Source organism: Microcaecilia unicolor, chromosome 2 (genome assembly GCF_901765095.1).
Source record: "Microcaecilia unicolor chromosome 2, aMicUni1.1, whole genome shotgun sequence".
Classification (NCBI taxonomy): Eukaryota; Metazoa; Chordata; class Amphibia; order Gymnophiona; family Siphonopidae; genus Microcaecilia; species Microcaecilia unicolor.
In genome coordinates, this window is record NC_044032.1 from 172,726,250 (window position 1) to 172,742,816 (window position 16,567).

The 16,567-nt window shown below is 45.3% G+C and overlaps 1 protein-coding gene across 2 annotated transcripts in view; it reads right to left on the reverse strand.

Annotated features, from left to right (window-relative positions):
- TRIM36 (tripartite motif containing 36) overlaps positions 1-16,567 on the reverse strand; it is a 196,163-nt gene that overhangs the window by 26,604 nt on the left and 152,992 nt on the right. For both annotated transcript variants that reach the window (XM_030193496.1, XM_030193497.1), the window contains exons 8-9: positions 12,547-12,837; positions 850-1,147 (exon numbers count right to left, since the gene is read on the reverse strand). In XM_030193496.1, the coding sequence (XP_030049356.1) occupies positions 850-1,147; positions 12,547-12,837 (589 nt within the window). The remainder of the gene's footprint in view (positions 1-849; positions 1,148-12,546; positions 12,838-16,567) is intronic.

Sequence of the window (16,567 nt, forward strand, 5' to 3'; positions counted from 1 at the left end):
AGATTTTGAAAAATTCATTAGGTCTTTGCAGATCAAATTTTTTAATGATAAAAGTCATTGACAAGACTATCATTAATCTACCTTCCACATGGACACCATCGGGTCCGGTTGATCTGATCACCAATGTGTTCAAACAAGTAGTTTTGAAAGATGTCAAATTTTGGCAATTTATTGAGGAAAGAAAGGTTATCTTTGAGAAGTTTGAAAGATGACGACTAATTATCAAAAAGCAGATGGGGAGGAGCAGTTGTCATACAAGACCTGGAGATTCATGTGCAAGAAGTTAAATGATGTTTATCAGAAAATCACTTTAGATCCTACAAAACATTTACCATTTGTAATTGGCAAATTAACTAAAAAGGAGTTGAAGGATTTTTAACTTCCTGGGATCATAGATTTTTTTTTTTTAATTTGAGACATCTGTATATTCCATTTTTTGCGTGGTAAGCACACATTAGTGTGCACTTTGCCTAACATTCACAAACAGTTACACAATCCAGCTGGTAGACCAGAGTACTGAGTGATCTAAGATGTCAAAAGCAGATGAGAGGTCTAATTGCATCATAATTCCCTTTTTTTTCCTTCTGGAAAGAAGTTGCCTAGCCTCAGTTGTCAGTGTAATTAACAAAATCTCTATACTAAAACAAGGCACACTAATCTGGTTCACTGGATTATCATGTTTACATGCAAGAACACTAAATCAGCGATGATGTGCTGATGTGCAACCAGGCAAACAAATTTCCAGATATAGACCTACCTAAAGTAGCAGTAGCAGGCCATTTTAAAATTTGATTTCTATTATATACAGCTTTGCTACTTTTTCTACACTAACAGAGAAATGCCATGTACCTTGGACTGCTTGTATTGCGAGGATTCTGCAGCCATTCTTGCAATTTTGTATCCGATGCTACGCCAACTTTTACAAGGTAAGAATAAGGTTCCACATGGAAAGCCCAGAAATATTTCCCTTTTGTGATCCCAGTGTCTCCAATTATATAGTCCAGGCACATGTAACACCCCATCTGGATACGTTCAGCCCCAAGCAGCAGAGGAAATCCAGCCATGCTCTCCACAGAATCTCTCTTGTTGTTCAGGACAAGGTGTTCTTTGTTGTATCCACATTTATCATCAAAAAGGAAACTGAAAACTAAAAAAAATGTAAGAATGCATTACATAACATATAGATAGATAAGATACATACAGATAACCATGCAAATAACTTTGGCAGTGTTATTTTAAACGTCATTTAATTCAACTAGAAACTACAATACACAAATCACAATTTCTGTGACAATGAGGGAACCAAAACAAAATTACCCAAAGAGAATAAATTTTGCAAGACATTTTCACATGACCTATATATAGAAATAAGCTTTTATGTGCCTGTCTTCCCAGTATACAGTGAAACCTTGGTTTTCGTTGATAATCCGTCCAAAAACAATCAACGAAAACCGAAACAGACGAAAACCGAGGCAATTATTTCCATATGAATCAATGTAAATCCAATTAATTTCGTTCTAGACACTCCAAACTACATACCAAAAACACATTTTATAGAGAATAAATATAGTCCCATGATGGAGCTAAAGGGAAAGGGTTAACTTATTAGCAAGGGAAGCACTTAACAGGGAAAATTAGATTTGTGCACATGTGATTTCATCTTGCGTGCGTTGCATTAGACGTGCGGGGTGATGCTCACACAATGAGAAACAACGCCACAATGAGCAGGAGAACGCGTGGATCGCCCTTTGTTTTCGCAAAATTAGCAGTGAGGTCACGTGGGCACGCCAACGAAATCCGAGGCAACCAACAAAATCAGAGACAAATTTTTCACTGAAAAAATCAATGAAAACCGAAACCAACGAAAACCGAGGTCTTACTGTACATACAAACTTAGATGTACACAACCTTGAATATGCCTGTTTACCCGAATTGTGTGGAGGCACTCCCTGAGAGGGGTTACTGCATATTTGCACATTTGATAGAATACACACCTATATGCTGACGCACAAAAGCACAAACTTATTTCTAACTCTGTGCAGGAATAATTTGGTACAAAATCTTTTAGGAAGGGTATTTTATAATATAGGTGAAACACATATGCCTACGTACTTTTACTTCCTAGGTGCCTTGTTTTGAAATTACACACGCATGACTAAAAGGGAACTATGGATAGTTTATATATGTGATAGAACAGTGTGTTTTAAACCTGTAAAATTGCCTTTAACTCTTGAAGTGCATTTGACATTTGTGACGAAATACAACTCACATACAAATAAAATGATGATCATCAAAAAACACATTCCTATGTTAAATGTCCACCCTTGTTTTCAAAATCTTAGAATTCTGTTTGCTTTTCAAAGAAACAACAATTTGAGTGATATACTATGTCCGGCAGAAACTTGGAACCGGGTAGGTATTCCCATTCATGAAGGGGGGATATCACAAAGTCTCTGGTCGATGTTCAGTGTATGACATCATGAGTGAGTCTAATGCTTTTAAAGATGTCCGCACAGGCAGATTATATCCTCTAACTGCAAAAACTACTTGCACATCTGAAAATGTGATATATCTTTTGAGTTGCCCATGTAACCTGTATTAAGTGGGGCAAACATCGCGTCCTTTAAAGACTCGACTAACTGAACACAGGTATTGTATACTGGCAGAAAAAAAAGTTATGAACCTTTAGTATCACATTTTTTGACAAAGCAACATAATTTTTCTGATTTACAGTACATCGTTTTGGAGATAACAATCACCGAACGTAGAGGAGACATAAGACAACTGCTCAGACAGGAGGAACAGAGGTGGATATTTGTATTACAAACTGTGATTCCTAATGGATTGAATGTTTCCATCGAATGGAAAGCCTTCTTTTGAAGATCTACATAAATGGCACGTTTGTACGTCAATACAACTAGACGTCATTGATTTCTTATTCTTGTGGTCGATAACTATTTGAAACTTATAAAAAAAATATATATGTTTGTCTATATAATTTATTTCTAAATCGTGTATTATCATCCATAAAAGTGAAATTATGTTTGTTAAAAAGCTTAATAAAGATAAAGTTAAAAAAAAAAAATACAACTAGACGTCATACGCTGGGTATAAATCTTGATATGTCTGGAAGAAGCTAATCGTCATTTTGTAAAAGTGCCGAGGAGAGACTAGTTAGGTGAAGAATATAATCTTGGATGTATATAATTGGAATAAATTAACTTCCCCAGCAGGGTTCCCCTGTTGGGAGAACTGATCATTATTATCGCGAAGAGGATAATTTTGTCATCCAAGATAAGTAATATCTGGTTATATGCTTTCACTATAACATTGAGTCTCATCCCATAGGTATTGTGGAAAGGTGGTTATGTAGCTGTTTCATGAATATGAAATTGTATGTGGAGTTTTTTTTGAGGACTTATGATTAATGAGGAATCCTCTTTACTCAGAAAGGCGTGTCCTTCAAATTGAGGTATCTCCGTGAACAGTGGTCTTTTTTTCTCCACCAACTCTTCACTGAAACTTACAAGACACACCTTCAAATACCTGGTATATAATTATAGAATTAATGCCATAATATTGATATTGAATTCTACAGATTCCAAATATTGTTAAGTTTGGGTAACTGAAATCACCCATAATTACAATGTTGCCGAATTTGCCAACTTTCCTAATTTCTGTAAACTTTTCTTCATAAATCTGTTCGGTCTGTCCTGGCGGATGATAGAACAGCCCTACCAGAATACTTCTTCCCATCACACATGGAATTTCTATCCATAAGGATTCTACACTGCAATCTGTTTCATGTAGAATGTTTATTTTGTTTGACTTAATTCCATCATTAACATCCAGTGCAACACCCCCTCCAATATGATCCACTCTATCACTATGATATAATTTGTACCCTGTTAATACAGTGATCCATTGATTATCCTCCTTCCACCAGGTCTCTGAGATGCCTATTAAATCTACCTCTTCATTTAATTCTATATATTCTAACTCTCCCATATTATTTTTTAGGCTTCTAGCATTTGCATGCAGTTATTTCATATTGTGTTTTTTCCTTGCATCTATAAGCTGCTTAGAAGTTGACGGGGATAATGTGCATCCTTTACATTGCTCTCCCCTTAAACACTCCTGGCTTTCTTGCATCATTTTTGAAACCTCTCTATTGGGATTCCCTAAATGTCCTGTTTCAATAGTAACGAATAGTACCAAACCATGCTCCCTTGGATGACTGTTGGCTTTCCCTCCCATTTTTGTTTAAAAGCTGCTTTATTAGGCTTCTTACTTGTGCATATCATCACTATCACATCCTCTCTATATACATCACTGACTCCCAATCTCTTTTCGAATTCATCACAAGATCCTTACATTTGCGCATAAGGTTCTATATCTCAGTATTCCTTTATATATTTCCTCTCTTCTTGTTTCCTATACCCCACCCTGTATCCTTCATTCTGCTACTGCAAACTGTTTGACTCTTCCCATGGTCCACTGTTCTCGCCTTGAGTCTACTCTGCATTTTTTCAAGCCCTAACCTCTGGAAGACTATGCACAGCAAGTCAAACAAAGGCAATACAACAGTGCATAGTATGGCACAGTATGCTACTTACAATGGCAACACAATACCTAATAAAACATCTTTAATGCAAAGCAAAAGGTGTAAGTGGAGGTGGAACATACAGACAGATAAGACAGAAATATGCATGAATATGATCTCAACTAGGGTAGGAATGGATAGGCTTCATACAGTATGTGCAGCTGGTGCGTTAGTCCTTGTGTGTGTGTGTGGCCTGCAAATTAGCGGCTTCTTCCATTAACGGGCTGGGAGAAGACCGAAGGTTTCACCTGCTTCCTGAACTAGAGTCCTGCATTGAGCAAAGCCTTTCTGAGAGTGCATTCCAGAGTGTGGGGGCTACGCCGGAGAAGGCTCATTGGTGGGTGTCACTGTGTGATGCTCTCTGGAGAGGGTGTGGTTAGGGATATTCCTTGGAAGGATCTTGGTGACCCTGAAAGTGTGAAGAGGGAGATCCTGTTCAAGTACTCTGGCCCATTTCCTTTAAGGGCCTTGAAGATCAGAGTTTTAAATTTATCCCTGTATTGCACTGGTAGCCAGTGAAGTTTTTGCAGAAATGGTGTGATGTGATCATGTCACTTACAACCATTTATTATTTTTGCTACAGCACTATGAATCAACTAAAGCTGGTGCAAACCCTTTGTAATCAGAGAGTGTAGAGTGCATTCTAGTCGATGTCATCATGGTGACATTGACTAGACTTGTCTTGTCAATGCATAGAAGCAGCATAGCTGTCGTAAATGATAGAAGCAGCTCTTGAAAGTTGCTTGGATTTGGGGGATCAGTTTAGGTACCGAGTCTAGCGGTCCTCAAGATTTCTTTAAGCAGGAGTTTATCTCCCAAAAGATATTTCAATGTCAGGTGTGTACCTACTTGTTTTAAGGACCCAAAAGAGCTCAGTTTTGTGTTCAGACAAATGTTTTACTAGCCCATTCTTAGTTGATGTTAAATAGATAGTCAAGTTTATTCAGAACTATAGATAAGTCTGGATCAATGGGTATGAGTAGCTGCACATCATCCGCATAGACATAGAAGTGAATGTCCATCCACCGATCAGCCTGGCTAGTGGCGTAGATCTATATCTAGTGACTACTAGATAAGATAAATGACTACTACAAGGTAAAATTATGTATCATACCTGATAATTTTCTTGCCATTAATCATAGCTGATCAATCCATAGACTGGAGAGTTGTGTCCATCTACCAGCAGGTGGAGATAGAGAGCAATCCTTTTGCCTCCCTATATGTGGTCATGTGCTGCCGGAAACTCCTCAGTATGTCGATATCAAAGCTCCATCCGCAGGACTCAGCACTTAGAGAATTACACCCACAAAGGGACACTCTGCCCAGCTCACCACCGCCAAAACGGGGGAGGGGAATCAACCCAGCTCATCCCCACACAAGTGGGGGAGGGGAATCCGTCCAGCTCATCCCCGCGGAGCGGGGGAGGGACACCACACCTGCCGATGTGGGGGGATCTGGCTTATCCTGCGACCGCAACCGCGGGAACAGCTGGCTGACCCTAACACCGCCGAAGCGGGAGGGATATAAGGCTACCCTACTGCCGCACGAAGCAGGAGGGAGAGCCGGCAGAATTTAGGTCTCAATCCAGCCCCGTAAAACTGTAACACAAAATCGTCTCAACTCCAGAAGAATTCAATCGAAAAAACTTGAACACGAAGATCCTCCTGAACAGGAACTGAAGACTAAACTTGAACCTGAAATGCAACCAGAATATAAACAGTACAGATATCTGGGAGGGGCTATGGATTGATCAGCTATGATTAATGGAAAGAAAATTATCAGGTATGATACATAATTTTACCTTCCATATCATCATGCTGACCAATCCATAGACTGGTGGGATGTACCGAAGCAGTACTCACCCAGGGCGGGACATAGAAATCCCTGACCGCAACACTGAAGCTCCAAACCGGGCCTCCGCCCGAGCAGCCACAGCCAAGCGGTAATGACGGGAGAAGGTATGAGCCGATGCCCAGGTTGCCGCCTTACAAATCTCTTCCAAGGAGACGGACCCGGCCTCTGCCATCGAGGCCGCCTATGCTCTAGTGGAGTGAGCCTTCAGCTGGATAGGCGGCATCTTCCCCGCGGCCACATAAGCCGCTGCAATGGTTTCCTTGACCCATCGTGCTACTGTAGGCTTGGATGCCTGCAGACCCTTACGAGACCCTGCGAACAGCACAAACAGATGATCCGACTTCCGGAAATCATTGGTCACTTCCAAGTATCTGATGATGACTCGTCTCACATCTAGATATTTGAGAGCAGAGTACTCCTCTGGGTAGTCCTCCCTACGAAAGGAGGGTTGGCAGAGCTGCTGATTCACATGGAAACGAGAAACAATCTTGGGCAGGAAGGAAGGCACCGTGCGAATAGACACTCCTGCCTCAGTGAACCGCAGGAAGGGTTCCCGACATGATAGCGCCTGGAGCTCGGAAACTCATCTGGCTGAAGTGATAGCCACCAAAAAGACTGCTTTCAACGTCAGGTCTTTCAGAGATGCCCTCGACAAGGGTTCAAAAGGCGGCTTCTGCAAGGCTCTTAGCACTAGATTGAGATTCCACGCAGGCACCACCGAGCGCAGAGGAGGGCGTAGGTGATTAGCTCCTTTGAGAAAGCGCACCACATCTGGCTGCGAGGCCATGGAAGCACCCTTCAGGCGACCCCTGAAGCAAGCCAGAGCCGCTACCTGGACTTTAAGGGAACTGAGCAACAGGCCTTTCTCCAGACCTTCTTGCAGGAACGCCAACACTGAAGAAATTGGAGCAGTGAAGGGAGAAAGAGAGCCTGCCTCACACCACGATGCAAAGGTACGCCAAACCCTGGCGTAAGCAGTAGAAGTAGAGCGCTTCCTCGCTCTCAGCATAGTGGCGATGACCTTGTCTGAGAAGCCCTTCCTCCTCAGACGCTGCCGCTCAATAGCCAGGCCGTAAGACCAAAGGGGGAGGGATCCTCCATCACCACGGGACCCTGGTGCAACAGGCCCCGCACCGCTGGCAGCCGCAGAGGGCCGTCCACCGCGAGCCTGATCAAGTCCGCATACCAGGGACGTCTGGGCCATTCCGGACCCACCAGGATTATCCGACCCGGATGCTTTGCCACCCGGTCTAGCACCCTGCCCAACATGGGCCAGGGCAGGAACACATAGAGAAGCTCCTGTGTCGGCCACCATTGGAGAAGAGCATCTACTCCCAGAGAGCGAGGGTCCCGTCCTCTGCTGAAAAAGCGCGGCACTTGGCAATTGGCTGATGACGCCATCAGATCTATGCTCGGCTGGCCCCAGCGCTTCGTGATGTCCAAGAACGCCTGAGCCGATAGCTGCCACTCTCCGGGATCCAAGGTATGGCGACTGAGAAAGTCCGCCTTGACATTCATGACTCCCACAATGTGGGCCGCCGACAGCTGTTCCAGGTTCGCTTCCGCCCACTGGCATAGCTTCATGGCCTCCTTGGCTAGAGGGGCACTCTTGGTACCTCCCTGGCGATTGACATAGGCCACAGCCGTGGCATTGTCCGACAGGACCCGTACTGGCTTCACCGCCAGTACCGGGAGAAACTCCAAAAGTGCCAACCGAATGGCTCTGAGTTCCAGGAGGTTGATAGACCACTTTGCCTCTGCAGGAGACCAGAGCCCCTGCGCTGTTCTTCCCAAGCAGTGGGTTCCCCAGCCCGTCAAAGAGGCGTCCGTCGTGACGACAACCCACTCCAGGATCAAAAGAGGCATTCCTGCGGACAGCTTGTCTGTCCTCAGCCACCAGCTCAGCGCCTTGCGCACCGCTGGATCCAAGGGAAGGCGCACAGCGCAATCCTCCGACACTGGAGTCCATCGCTGCAGCAGAGAGTGCTGTAGAGGTCTGATATGGGCCCTGGCCCAGGGCACTACTTCCATCGTGGCCGTCATAGAGCCCAACAGCTGCACATAGTCCCAAGCCCGAAGAGGAGAGGCTACTAGGAACTGGTCCACCTGAGCCTGAAGCTTGACAATCCGATTGTCTGGCAGGAACACTCTGCCCACTTGGGTGTCGAAACGAACTCCCACATACTCCAGGGACTGAGTCGGGCGCAGCTGGCTTTTCTCTCAGTTGATGATCCACCCCAGGGAGCTCAAAAGAGCAATCACCCGGTCTACAGCTCTGCCGCACTCTGCATAAGAGGGGGCTCGGATCAACCAGTCATCCAGATAAGGATGGACTTGTACTCCTTTCTTTCGTAGGAAGGCCGTGATGAGCACCATTACTTTGGAGAAGGTCCGCGGAGCAGTAGCCAACCCGAACGGGAGGGCTCTGAACTGGAAGTGTCGGCCCAGGACTGCAAAACGCAGAAAGCATTGATGAGGAGGCCAGATGGGAATATGCAAGTAAGCTTCCTTGATGTCCAAGGATGCCAGGAACTCCCCTGCCTTCAACAAAGTAAATGAAGTAACGTCCCTTGCCAAGTTGATCTTCTGGCACCGGAACGACCGAACCCAGGTGGATCAGATTGTCCAAAGTCTGCTGCACTGCCACAGCTTTGACCGGAGACTTGCAGGGAGAGTGCACAAACCCGTCTCTTAAGGGTTGGCAGAACTCTAGCTTGTAGCCGTCTCTGATGATTTCCAGCACCCAAGCGTCTGAAGTTACCCCGGTCCACTCGCCCAGAAACAAGGATAGGCGTCCTTCAATCTGCTCTGGGCCATGGACCAGGGCCCTGTCATTGGGTACGAGACCCTGGGGGAGGACCGGAGGACGCACCTCCGGGACGGCGGTCTCTGCGAAAGGAATGCTGCTTGGGGGACAAGTTCCTCTTGAAGGAAGAGGGGGCAGAGGAGCCCGACTTGCCCGGGCGATACCGACGGGCTTTCTGAAACCGTCCTTTGGAGGAACCGGGGCGGGCACCACTGGCCCGAGCCCTGACCTCCGGTAACCTCTTGCCCTTAGACGTGCCGAGATCGGTCACAATCTTGTCCAGCTCGACCCCAAAGAGCAGCTTGCCTTTAAAAGGCAACTTAGCCAGGTGAGATTTAGAGGCGTGGTCAGCAGACCAATGCTTCAGCCAAAGCCAGCGCCGTGCAGAGACTGTCTGAGCCATACCTTTAGCCGAGGCTCTCAAGACATCATACAGCAAGTCTGCCAAGTAGGCCAAGCCCGATTCCAGGGCCGGCCAATCAGACCTCAAGGAAGGATCTGAGGGGGAAGCCCGCTGCACAATTGTCAGGCACGCCCTGGCCACATAGGAGCCGCAAACTGAGGCCTGCAAACTTAAAGTGGAGTGGAGGAGTGGCCTAGTGGTTAGGGTGGTGGACTTTGGTCCTAGGGAACTGAGGAACTGAATTCGATTCCCGACACAGGCAGCTCCTTGTGACTCTGGGCAAGTCACTTAACCCTCCATTGCCCGCCGCATTGAGCCTGCCATGAGTGGGAAAGCGCGGGGTACAAATGTAACAAAAAAAAAAAAAAAAGCAGCCGCCTCGAAGGACGACCTTAAAGCCACCTCCAACCTTCTGTCTTGGGCGTCCTTTAGGGCCGTGCCACCTTCCACCGGCAACGCCGTTTTCTTAGTCACCGCAGTGATTAAAGAATCCACGGTAGGCCAAAGAAAGGCCTACCGTTCACCTTCAGGCAGAGGATAGAGACGGGACATAGCCCTAGCCACTTTCAGGCTCGCTTCTGGGACATCCCATTGAGCCGAAATCAAGGTGTGCATGGCATCATGCACGTGGAAGGTTCTAGGCGGGCGCTTCGTCCCCAGCATAATGGCAGAGCCAGCAGAGGCTGAGGGAGAGACGTCCTCCGGAGAGGAAATCTTCAAAATGCTCATGGCCTGCACTAACAGGTTGGGCAAATCCTCTGAGCAAAGATCCGCGCTGCAGAGGGGTCATCCGCTCAATCCGAGCGGGAATCCGTCTCCTCCAAGGAATCCCCAAAGGACCGTTGGGAGAACTCAGATACGCTGCCCTCATCCACATCAGAGGAGACAGAGTCCTCTAGGGCCTGGAAATCCACCCGAGGGTGTTTGCTTCCAGAGGCCTCAACCCCTTTATCGGACAGGGGAGCAGGGGCAGCGTTTTGCATAAGGAAAACCTGATGCAGCAGCAAAATGAACTCAGGTGAGAAACCCCCCAGACTGTGCACTTCTGCAGTCTGGGCCACGGCCCTAGACGCACCCTCAACCGGCACTCGCAAGAGCGGGGGAGAAACATGGTGCGCATCCAAAATGGCATCCAGCGCGAAACTCCGAGAAGGAGCCACGCGGGAAAAACGGCGCTTAACTTTGGCCGCTTTCTTGCCATCGCCCGAATCAAGGGCGACCACAGCATTAACGTCTCCCACCTCGAGGGCGGCCCAAGAAGAAGCTGTCCGAGCAGAGTGGCCGGTCAAAATGGAGGGAGCGAGCAGCGGGGGATGGGCGTTTATGGCGGAAAAAACCGCTGCACCGGAGGAAGAACCGGGACACTGACCGGACTCCAAACTGACGCCCAAAAAAGGCGATTCAGGCTTTGAAACCCCCGCATCCCCGCTAGACGTGCACACGCGGTCCGGGGAGCGATTCTTCGCGCCCTCGCCCTCCGACGCTATAGGCCACGTGGAGACCGATCAGGGAACCCCCTGCCCGCTACAAAAGGTAAAAATTACCTGCTTCTCACTCCGAGCTGTAACAAACTGGTGTCCCAGTGAGCAGCTGCAACAAAAGCTGATATAAACGTTGAAATAAACACCCTTAAAGGACGTTCAATTTTTTTTTTTTTTTTAACGGAGCCAGCGGGAGGGGGGAGAAAAGGAGGGCACCACCAGGTTTGCACTTGCTCAAGAAGCGCCCTCAACCCCAGGTACTCAATAAAACCTAAGAATTAGGCTTGGAGACCTAGCCAGAGCTGCTGCTGTGTGTGACCACCACCTGCTGAGATAGAGAACATACTGGGGAGTTTCCGGCAGCACATGACCACATATAGGGAGGCAAAAGGATTGCTCTCTATCTCCACCTGCTGGTAGATGGACACAACCCACCAGTCTATGGAATGATCAGCATGATGATATGGAAAAGGGTGTTAATGTTTAGTCTCACAAGCGCAATCCTACAGGAGGACAGAACACGGGAAGGTTTGAGATGGTGAAGTCCATAGATTCCCCTTGGCAAAGCCTGCAGCTACAGTAGGCTGGTCATCCCAACAGGACTCCCCAAACCAGATGAACTCAAAGCAATCCGCTAATACCAGACCTTGTTATTCTCTGCTAAAGCAAATGTGTGAAGAAGAAAGACTAAACTCCCAGCTGCCAATAAAAAGGCACAGCTATAGCAGGACCTGGACAGCTTGCCATCAGTGATGGAATCATGAATTATGTTTTATTCAGAAAATTCTAGAAAAGAATGTCAAACCATCCATCTATGGAGGCTAAGCAAAAGGTGGGTCATGCTGCCGTGAAACCAAGCATTATCAGACAATGTTCAAACAAATCTAGTACAAAGCAGGTGAACAATTTCATATCTTGGATTGGCCAAGTCAAAGTCTTGACCTAAACCCTATTGAAATGCTGTCACAAGACCTAATGTCAGAGATGAGAGAGTTCCATAAGGATGAACAGGCCATAACATCAAGGACAATATGAGAGACTGATAAATAGTTACAGGAAATGTTTAGCTAAAATTCATGGTGCTCAACGAGCTGCCACCTTACCAAATGAAGGGTTCATACTTATTGCTGAATCCCTTTGTTACATAAAATATATAATTTTTCTCCAAGTTATTGAATATGGTTCTCTCTTTCTGGTCATGGTTTAGATTAAGATTTAATCACATTTTGTGTATAAATATAAGCATCCTAAAATATAAGCAATCCTAGGAGATTCACATGCATGCTCTGTATTCTACCTATAAAACAAAAACCTTTCAAAAGACTAACATCTCAGAAATTAGTCAACCAAACCTGTGCATTAAAAATTGATGCCATTCTATATGCTGATTACTATTTACCTGGAGCTGGAGGTGTACGGAAAGTCACAACCTTACTGTAAGGACTGCAGGCAGAGCCTCTAAATCCTCGAACTCTGAAGGTATATGCACTGTTGATTTCAAGACCAGAGATTACTTGACTGGTACCAGACAGCTCTATCTCCTTCCAGGCAAAATCATCATCTTTACCTAGCTTTCGGTACTCAAGTACAAACGTATCTGCTGCAAGTGTGTCTGCACGCTGTTGCCAACATATCAACGCCTTGTTATAGATTCTGCTCCTTTCTTCATTGATCTCTGGTACATCAAGAGCTGAAATATTAAACAAATGTCAGCAAAATGCATTCAAAGTACAGAATTGAAATGTTGCTACTGCTATTTATTTATTCAGACGTTCTATACCGCCTTTGCTACCCAGCAGTTCAAAGCAGTGAGTCAAGATCTGATGGACGGAACAGAGGAGGCTTTGTCTGATTGATTCACAAAGAGGGAGAATCAAACTGAACTCCTGAGGTGGGAGAGGGAAACAGTGGCATAATTTTTTTTTTTTTTTTTAAGATTCCACTCAGTATATTATCGTAAATCAGAAAAGTCAGACTCTACTTTAAGAGCCAGAGGTTTCCATGAGCACTAATTATGTTGCTGAACCATGTAAATATTTGGATAAATGGAATAGTTTTACTAGAAATAATTCTGCTTTCTGTTTCCCACAAGAAGTATGCTTTAGACGTGAAATATTGGTGTATTTAAGAGAAGTTTTAGAACATAAAAAGACTGCACAACAGATCAATGGACCCAGTATTTTAAATGATATAAGGAATGTTTAAAAGGTGATAAAGGACATACTCTATCAGGTTTGAAAAATACAATGGAGAAAAAGGTTGATGAAGTTAAAGGTGAAATGGAAAAGAAACTGGCTGAAGGTTAAAAAGACAGCTTATTTTGAAAATAAAAAGTACTTTGTATCCGGTACTTTCTCCCACTGCCCCGCTTCTTGAGTGAGTTGAGCTCAAAAATAAAATATTTCTCATGTTATAAAGTGGTACCTATGTCACCACCTCTCTACTTTGAAGGTATGGTTTTAACAAAAGAAATGTTAGGTCTTGACTGGAATGTTCAGCAACTATTCAATGTTGTACCAGGGGTGCATTCAAGATCTGTCTGTTACATACTACTCCTGTGCTCAATAATATGTGTTTTTACCATCCCCTTAGTCTTGCTTACAAATCACAAGGACATAATATAACATAAATGGCTTGTGATGTGCAACAATTTGTGGAATGAATGAGTTTGAACACACTTTAATTGTGAGTCCGTGAATGTGGTCAAAGTGGAAAAAATGGATTCTTTAATCCAATGAGCAATGGCTGGCTTAGAGGCCACCCTAACAAGAGCACAAATGGTCAGAACATTAAAATTTATTGGTAGCTTGCAGGTACTGAATGAGCACCTGGCGTACATCAAAAATGTAAGAAGTCAAAATCCTTCCCACAATCCTCCTTCATGAAGGATGGACGAGACAAAGGTTGGTTCAGATGGAAAGAAGAAACCACTTTAGAAAGGAAAAAAACAGTACGAATGGTGAAACCTGCAAAGAAAGAGATCACAACAGGACAGGACTTGCAGTTCAGAAAATCTGCAGAACAGAAGTTATAGGTACCAGAAAGACAGACTTCAAGGTAGCCTTCCAAAGTGTCTCAAATGGTGCTATCTAAAGAAAACATAGGACCAAATTTAGATACCATTCAAGACAAGGATGGTAGAGAATTCCTCTAACTTGTAACCTTCTCTTATAATGTCCAAGACCCATTGGTCTAAGTAAACTTGGTCCGCTCCTCCTAAAAGTGGGTGAGACATCCCCATATGATCTCTGACAAAGAGTGAACCGGAACCTCGTCATTTTGAAGAACAAGAGGCAGAGGAGGAGGATCTTGCTGACTGGGCAGCCATTTGCTTGTCTTAACAATAGGAATGTTTGGACTGGTATCTGGGCCTTTGAAAGGACCAGGTCTGAACCACCTGGCGTCCTTAAGACGACAGCGTGCCTGATTTGACTTAAAGGAGCTTCAATGCTTAGAATCCCTCAAATCCTTGACTAATTTTTCCAAGTCCACCCCGAACAAAAGCCCCCCCCCCAAAAAGGAAGCTTTGTAAGCCATCTGCTACCCAATGGCGCAGCCACAATAAGCGTCTAGCGGTAACTACCAAGGCCATTTGTTTGGTTGAAGCTCTGATATCATACAAAGAGTCAACCAATAGGCTAACCCTGTCTATACAGCAGGGAATTCAAAAGAAGCCTGAGGATCCGAGACAGAGCAAGCACCTTCCTCTTTCTGGACCCAACTAACGCAGGCTCTAGCTGCATAAGAGCTAAAAATAGCTGCCTGGAAAGACAGAGAGCTGAAACATCAAAGGACAGCTTTTAAGATGATTCCAGCTTCCTATTTTAAATATCCTTCAGAGCTATGCCACCTTCCATAGGAAGGGTAGACTTTTTAGTCACTGTGGCCACCAGGGCATCCACCTTAGACAATTTAAACCTCCAGTTACTCCTGAGAAATGATAGAGACAAGACATAGCTCTTGCCACCCTGAGAGTAGAATCCGGCGCGGCCCACTGTGCTGAGATTAACTCTTGCAAAGCCTCATGAACTGGAAAGGATTTTGTAAGCGTTTTTATACTGGCCATCTTAGAATTAGAGGAAGACGACAGAGAGTCAGGGGACAAAATATTCAGTACCTGCAGGACTTTATTGATCAAAGAAGGCAATTACTCTCTATGAAACACAAGGGCAGCCATGGGATCAACTGCTACATCCTGCAAAATTTCACCTTCCTCCAACTCCTCAGGTAACACAGAAGGCACAGAAGCTGCAGAAACACTCCTTTCAGAGGGGGTAAGAGAAGAAGGAGAGACCAAGACTAGCCCACAAACCACATCTAAACGACTCTTCTTGGAAAGGAGATATGATGGCTGAGGCTGAGAAGCATGAACAAACCCAGAACAGGATTGAGACCTTCATAAAACTTTGGGAAAAATGGTTTCTGGGAAGAAGCTGGAGCCCAAGAAAAAAAAAAAGAGTCACGAGAGTGCGAACTCAACCACGAAGAAAGAAAAGGAGCCTGTCCATTTCCTGAAGAGCACTCACCCTAAGTTGCACTGCAGGATTCCAAAATGGCCGTAGATGCCAGCAAACATGCAGAGGGGAAGGGAGAGAGTACATGGCAAACACTCTCCCATATGGGAGCCCAATGGCCTCGCTACTTCCAGTGCTGAATCAGACGAGTTTTGGGCCTGAAAACAACCCAGAACCTGCCCCAACGCTCATCTACGCTTCCCACAACGAAAGCACTGCTTAACCACCTCCGCCACCATGGGAATAAAGAAAACAATGCAACAAAAAAGTGAAACCAGACAATTAAGAATTAAAGCAGCACTCACATAAAAGAGAAGACTCTTGCCTCTTGCCAGTTTATCTGCTCAGACCATGCAGTTAAGACTGACAGGCGTGCAGAATCAGTTCCCTCCTAAAAAAGCTGCAGCAGCAGTATTTCTGCTGGATTTTCTCCTCAGTAAGGCGGAGCAGTTCCCTTTCTTTGTTTTTCAAATTTGAGTCCCTTGGAAGAAGTAGTGAAGAAGCGAGAAAATTGCAGGATTGGGGGGTTGGGGTGGGACCGGGCGCCACCAGGTCTACCAGTAAAGAAGGCACCAAGCAGACTAAACATCCCCAGATTGAGGGATGGCTCCTAACACCTAGCCTTAGATTTAATCAAAATTTCCACTCTTTTGCAAGCCACAGGCCTGACTGGACTGCAGCATCCTTCCTGGCTTACGATTAACTCCTAGCCTTAGATTTAATCAAATTTCCACTCTTTTGCAAGCCACAGGCCTGACTAGACTGCAGCATCCTTCCTGGCTTACAATACAGCGAAAGCTACATACCTGTAGAAGGTATTCTCCGAGGACAGCAAGCTGATTGTTCTCACATGTGGGTGACATCCAACGGCAGCCCTAGATCGGAGATCTTCCTAGCAACAAACGT